General features: G+C 44.2%; 1 protein-coding gene across 6 annotated transcripts in view; it reads right to left on the reverse strand.

Annotated features, from left to right (window-relative positions):
* usp54a (ubiquitin specific peptidase 54a) overlaps positions 1-7,500 on the reverse strand; it is a 91,233-nt gene that overhangs the window by 43,365 nt on the left and 40,368 nt on the right. For all 6 annotated transcript variants that reach the window (XM_031303643.2, XM_036001895.1, XM_031303642.2 and 3 more), the window contains 5 exons: positions 5,885-5,977; positions 5,664-5,798; positions 4,801-4,914; positions 3,002-3,084; positions 1,221-1,323 (listed from right to left, as the gene is read on the reverse strand). In XM_031303643.2, the coding sequence (XP_031159503.1) occupies positions 1,221-1,323; positions 3,002-3,084; positions 4,801-4,914; positions 5,664-5,798; positions 5,885-5,977 (528 nt within the window). The remainder of the gene's footprint in view (positions 1-1,220; positions 1,324-3,001; positions 3,085-4,800; positions 4,915-5,663; positions 5,799-5,884; positions 5,978-7,500) is intronic.

The following is a 7,500-nucleotide window of genomic DNA, read 5'->3' on the forward strand; positions in this document are numbered from 1 at the left end:
TGTTTTACTATATTCGTGGGGTCTGCACAGCTTTGTGTGGCCCAAAATGCTGGACCCCACAAGGTTAAAGGTCTGTTTGAGGGTTAAGACTTGGTTTTAGGATTAGGGTTAGAATTAGGTTATGGTGAGGGTAAGGGTTAAGGTTAGGGTAAGGGGCGTGTGTCGCTGTGTGTGTGTGTGTGTGTGTGTGTGTGTGTGTGTGTGTGTGGCTATGTGTGTATGTGCATAAGGTTATTATTTCATTTTTGTTTGATAAAACTGATATAGAAGGGCGCCCATATATAGAGGTTTACTCCTCGACGCAGCGTGCCCGGCCCCTTTGCTGCATGTCTCCCCCCCCCCCCAAGGCCGGTTACACACTGGATGCGTCGCGCGAGCGTGGCGTTTCTGTTGCGTCTCAGCTGCGTGGATTTTTCTGTGTCCTACACACCAGAAGCGTGTCTGACGCGGCGCTGCTCCTGCTGCTAGGTACAGGGAGGGCTGATCTCGGGACGTAGCGCCGACACATTCAAACTCTGACAAATGGGTAAGTGGTCTGTTTATAACAACTTAGTGTAGCTGTAAAGAGCCTATATCGTTGCAAACTCAAAGTGTAGACTTGTAAGTGTCCAGTTTCAACATAAAAACAAGTCACATGATTTGGATCACCCTTGTTCCACGTATGGGGAGAGAGTTGTTAAACATAAATATATAGCCTACTGATATGATTAAAGCAAGACAACGTCGGCAGTATTGACTGAAAAATATGTTACAGAATATTTCGTTCTGTATGACAGGTGCAATATTTGAAAATCTTTTCTCTGAAATTTTGTATTACATTTATATCTACACTGATGTCAAAACCTTGAGACTTTCAAACATCAAGACGTCATTTATTAATATGTATTCGTGTCTAAATGACATATAAACATATTTTCCTATTCTATGTTGCCTGGAAACGCTTCCAACACGCTCGCGTCTCGCGTGAAAAATAGGCGTCGGCTCTATTTCTAGCAGGCAGGCAGTGTGTAAACTCTAACCTGTTACCACGGGAGCCGAAATATAAACGGACACGCCACGCAGCTGACACGCTCACGCCACGCAGCCAGTGTGTAACCGGCCTAAGAATGCCCAAAAAATAATCTTGTTTAGGAACCGTTTTATAAGTGCCGGTGTTGGTACCGGTATAGAATATATCTGAGCGATGCCCAACCCTGTCAGTGATACAGGACAATACTTACGGGACAGCTGCGCAGGTCTCCCATACTGGCGTTTCGCAGCAGCTCGCCAAACATGCTGGGAGTCGCCTTCTCCCTCGACTCCAACATCTTCACTGCCTGGTTACTGGGGGGGAGGAAGAGGAGGAAGAGGAGGAAGCATGCATAAGCACTCATTTGTTCCTCTTTCAGTCAAGCTCATTATTGAGCAGCGATGAACGTATGACTAGGAATTCATTAATGTATATCTGTGACTGAATGTATGTATGGATATGAATGGAGGAATGAACCCATATTTATAACTGAATGTATGGATATTTATGAATGGATAAATTAATGTTTATTTATGACTGAATGCATGGATGCTTATGGAAGTAGGAACGAGTGTTTGTAAGGCATGTATGGGAAAACAGAAGAATGTAGAAAGGATGGCTCTTATGCACAAGTATAGAAAATGGTAATTTGCAATTTGCACAGCTATTTGAGAAGCCTAAATGTTTACTGTACATTTGTCTTTTAATTGTTTTAACCCTGTGCTTGTTGTGTGTCTGTGTTGTAACTCTTGCAGCAATTTCTCACAGTGTCCAAAACAAGTTTCTCCTTAGGGAGACTAATAAAGATACTTTGACTTTGATGTAATTGTCATAGTTGAGACCTTGTTTTTATTTCTTTCTACATTTGGAGCACAGACAAAAAGATCCACCGAGATTCAAGTATTAAAAAAGGTGCTTTTGGTCGTAGTTTCAATCGTAAAGCTTGAATGAAAGTTGTCGAGATGATAGTTCTCACAGGGAGCAGCGTTCTCCTGACTCACAGCGATCCATATCATAACATAAGATAATGAGATGCGTAGACAACAGAAAGAAGAAGAGAGACGTAAAAATAGAAACTGTACAGGAGCAATTAAAACATGAAGCACCTGAGTGAGTGCACACAGTGATTAGTCGGTTGTCTAGGTGATCCTGAAGTGTAACCTAGCGACAGGAGACTGTGTAGGGCCTCAACTTACCTCTTCTGAGAGGAGAGCGCGCGCGCACACGCACACACACACACACACACAAACGCGTCCACACAGACACACACGCAGACGTGCACACACACACACACACACACACACTCGCAGACACACCGACACATGCACGCAGACACACATGCACGCACACAGAGACACACACACACACACACACACGCACGCACGCAGACACACACACACACACACACACACACAGACACACACACACACACTCGCAGACACACCGACACATGCATGCAGACACACATGCACGCACACAGAGACACACACACACACACACACACAAACGCGTCCACACAGACACACACGCAGACGTGCACACACACGGAGAGACACGCACGCGCGTGCACACACGCAGACGCGCACACACACATACACACATGCACACGCACACACACTCACACACGCACGCAGACGCACACACAGACACACACACACACACACACACACACACACACACACACACACACACAGACACATGCACGCACACACACACGGAGACACACACACACACAGACAGACAGACACACACACACACGGAGAGACACACACACACACACACACACAGACAGACACACACACACACAGACACAAACACACACACACACACACACACACACAGACAGACAGACACACACGGAGAGACACACACAGAGACACACACACACACACACACACACACACACACGCAGACGCGCACACACACATACACACACGCACACGCGCGTGCACACACACACACACACGCAGACGCGCACACACACACACTTACCACAGCGAGGTGGTGGAGATGTAGTGGACCATCTGAATGAAGGGCAGCGGATCTGAGGACGCTCCACAGCTGCTGCACACACACTGACACACACACACACACACACACACACACACACACATAAACACGTTTCTGTTTCAACAACACAAAATTTGACAAAAGGAGTTCTGACGGCCAGGCGTGTGGTGCTGCTGGATCGCATCCGAACGCCGCTCTGCTACTTCTCCACGTGAGGAAATCGAATACTCTTAGATGACATAATCCGGTTAAAATTCATATTATTTTAAGAGCTTGAAGACCCGATAATCACGGAATATAATATGATAAAAACAAAGTTGTCATGTTGACATTTAAGGTGTTTTGATTGATTCACAACGGCAACTCATGCATTGAGTAAGATACAAGAAAACATTCCACCTTAACCGTGCCGGTCTAATCTGACCCATTTTTAAAAAGTTTGTATATCAGAAATTTGGGTTTCTTTCAACCAAATTTTAAAACAAAATAATGGGATGGTTCCCTACAACGCTCTTCACAAGTTAAATGAATGATCAGTTCACTACTTTCATTGAATTTGGGCGTTTGATTCAACTTTATAGCATGTACAGAAAAATGAATGGAAGAACGTTGAAAAAAAGGTCAAAAAGAGCGCAGAAAAATATTGACAGAAACTTCCAAAAAAAAAAAAGGTAATTTGCAATTTGCATAGCTCTTTGAGAAGCCCAAATGTTTACTGTACATTTGTCTTTTAATTGTTTTAACCCTGTGCTTGTTGTGTGTCCAAAACTAATTTCTCCTCCCTAATAAAGATACTTTGACTTTGCAAACGTGTCGAAAACCCAGAAAAAAACAAAAAGTTGCATCATGGTCGACGAGTGTTAAAGTGCCCATATTATGAAAAAAATCACTTTTTCTGGGATTTGGGGTGTTATGTTGTGTCTCTGGTGCTTCCACACTCATACAAACTTTGATAAAAATCCATCCATGCTGTTTAGAGTGAGATACGGTTTCTGAATGTGTCCTGCCTTCAGTCTCTGGGTGAGCTGGTCAAAAACGAGCAGGCTAACCGCAACCATTAGCTCGTAGCGTTAGCATGCTACCTCGTTCTCAATAGCAAAGCACTGCTACAACACACACAAGTTCACCATAATCTACAAAAGAACTACTTCCATGTGCGCCCTCATTTAGAAGTCTCCCAGCTAATCCTGCCTTGTAACTGACCAAAGTTGTAGAAACAGCCTTTCTTTTACTGTCTATGGAGCTAGCTAGCTGACATGATCTACATCTGAGCTACTGGGCATGTGCAGTGCAATCAAAGATAGTACAGAAGAAGAAGAAGAAGAAAAGAGGTCTCACTCTGTAGCTAAAACAGAGACCAGCTGAAAAGAGGATCTGCAGCAGTGAGAGAGAGCACTGCAGTACAACAAAAATATGGTGTTTTTAGAAAATTAAACCATGTAAACCTATTCTGGTACAACCTTAAAATACAATTATGAACCTGAAAATGAGCAGAATATGGCTGCTTTAAAAGGTTGCTTTGAGATGCATTTCTTTGATTCTTTGAGATTTGAGCGACACGGTGAATTAAATGATGTTTTCTCAGTCGGTAGCTTAACTAGTAAAGATGGCAATACAGAAAAAAGCAGCCTTCACGTTACAGTCATAGTTGACTAATGTGTGTAAACTTTCCACTGTTGGAACAGCGGTTACATAACTTTGGAAATGAGACACAATTAATGAATTGAAAATAGCTCTTTGTGGTTACTGGCGTGCGGTGTGTTCCCGGCGTTAAGGCTCACCTGCTCGAAGAGCGTCATGGCGAACTTCTGGTGCGGGATGCAGTGTCTGGCCGTGCAGATGTCTTCTTTGGTCTCGTCTGCGATGTGGAAGTGAATCCTCATCAAGATGTTTTCCTGCAGAAACAGAAACAATCATCTGGTGACCACACACACAGTCACCGTGTCCTCTGAATACCTCGCGCAACTCTGTTTTCACTAGAGCCGTCCAAATTAACGCGACAATTACCAGTTAACACCACCAAATAGAGCGTGTGGGTCTGTCTGTGACTCTGTGTGCGTGTGTGTGTGTGTGTGTGTGTGTGTGTGTGTGTGTGTGTGTGTGTGTGTGTGCGTGTGTGTGTCTGCATGTGTGTGTATGTGTGTCTGTGTGGATGTGTCTGTGTGTCTGCGTATGCGTCTACATGAGTGTATGTCTGCGTGTGTGTGTATATGTGTGTCTCTGTGTGTGTATATGTGTGTCTCTGTGTGTGTGTGTGTGTGTGTGTGTGTCTGCATATGCGTGTATATATATGTGTGTGTGTGTGTTTCTGTGTCTGTCTGCCTGTGTGCGTGCGTGTCTGCGTGCATGTGTCTGTGTGTGTGTGTGTACGTGTGTCTGCGTGTGTGTCTGCACGTGTGTGTGTGTGTGTGTGTGTGTGTGTGTGTGTGTGTGTGTGTCTGCGTGCATGCAGGCGTCTGCGTATGTGTCTGCATCTGCGTGGATGTGTCTGTGTGTATATGTGTGTGCATCTGTCTGTGCATGTGTGTGTCTGCTCGTGTGTGTATATGTGTGTCTGCGTGTCTGTGTGCATGTGTCTGTGTCTGCGTGTGTGTGTCTGTCTGCGTGTGTGTCTGCGTGCGTGTATATGTGTGTCTTTTCTTACGAAGCACTCTGCAGCGTCATCCATGATGCCGAGCTGAAACCTCTGCTCGTCCTGGAAGGTTTTGGCGAGCGCGCTGCGCAGAGCGTCCGACGGCAGAACTCTCTCGCTGCTGTACTGAAACTGGGCGAAGATGCTCTGAAGACACAGACACAGAAAGACGCCCACCGTTAGAAACAGGAAGCCGGTCCAGGATCAGCTTCACATATCGGACCGATTCTCACCTTCAGAGCGCAGAAAATGCACGAGTCCTCCATGCACTTATGATTGGTCAGCTGGCGGAAACTGCGTCTGAAGATGTCGAGGTGCCACAGAACCTGAGAGACACAAAGAGAAAGGTTCAACGTGAGCAAGATTAAACCAAGGAGAGGAGGAGGAAGGATCAGAAACTCAGTCAGGATTCAATAAAAACAGTCGCATGGTGACAAAATAAAACTTACAACCTTGAACTTATCACAGGGAGTGACGAAAAAGGCGACCAAAAGGCGACCAAAAAGCAACGAAAAAGCGGCCAAATAGCAACGAAAAGGAGACCACAAAGCGACCAAAAGGCGACCAAAAATCAACCAAAAGGTGACCACAAAGTGACCAAATAGCAACCAAAAGGAGACCACAAAGCGACCAAAAGGCGACCAAAGAGCAACCAAAAATCAAGCAAAAGGCGACCACAAAGTGACCAAATAGCAACCAAAAGGCGACCAAAAAACGACCAAAAGGCGACCAAAAATCAAGCAAAAGGCGACCAAAAGGTGACCAAAAATCAAGCAAAAAGCGACCAAAAGGCGACCAAAAATCAAGCAAAAGGCGACCAAAAGGTGACCACAAAGTGACCAAATAGCAACCAAAAGGTGACCACAAAGTGACCAAATAGCAACCAAAAGAGAACCAAAAAGCGACCAAAAGGCGACCAAAAATCAAGCAAAAGGCGACCAAAAGGCGACCAAAAAGCAACCAAAAGGCGGCCAAAAAGCGACCAAAAGGCGACCACAAAGTGACCAAATAGCGACCAAAAGGCGACCACAAAGTGACCAAATAGCGACCAAAAAGCGACCAAATAGCGACCAAAAGGCAACCAAAGTTGTGTTAAATGTCTCTATATAGTCTGATGGTGTTATCCTGTAGTTGTGCTAAATGTCCATCCCGGTCACTCCGTTTGACCTGTTGCCTTCAGGCAGACAGTAGAGATGAATTAACGCAAGGACTAATAGACTCAAACACAGTTTTTATCCTTCTGCAATAACCACCCTCAATGCTGCAAAAATAATGTGCAATATGGAAGCTAATGTGAAATAGATCAATGCAATGACAAAGTATGCATGTCTGCAGGGTGTTCATACTCTTTTAATGCAATGACTGGGTGTGTTTATGTATGCTGCTAATGCTGCTATATGTTTCTATGTATTCTTTTTTAAGTAACACTAGCACTTACATTATATTTGTATAGACTCAATGAATGATGCACTGACTGGAGAGCAATTTAAATTTTGTTGTACCTGTGACAGTGACGATAAAGACCCAAAAAAACCTCTCAAAACTATCTTCCTTTAGTAGTAATTCACCTCTATCTGCAACATCTGATCCATATCATCTCAATGCACAAAGAGCAGGAAATTAAAGACTATCCCTTAAGAAATAACCCTAACTTAACTAACATAACTTCACGGTGGAATTCAAAGCCAGAGGAGCAGTCGGCCAAATCATCGGTAGAAATAAAGATGTGAAATTTGGGTTTCTTTCAACCAAATTTTAAAACAAAATAACGTGGATGATTCTGTAGGACGCTCTTCACAAGTTAAATAAATGATCAGTTCACTACTTTCATTGAATTTGGGTGTTTTTA

The sequence above is a fragment of the Sander lucioperca genome, chromosome 6 (assembly GCF_008315115.2).
Source record: "Sander lucioperca isolate FBNREF2018 chromosome 6, SLUC_FBN_1.2, whole genome shotgun sequence".
Classification (NCBI taxonomy): domain Eukaryota; kingdom Metazoa; phylum Chordata; class Actinopteri; order Perciformes; family Percidae; genus Sander; species Sander lucioperca.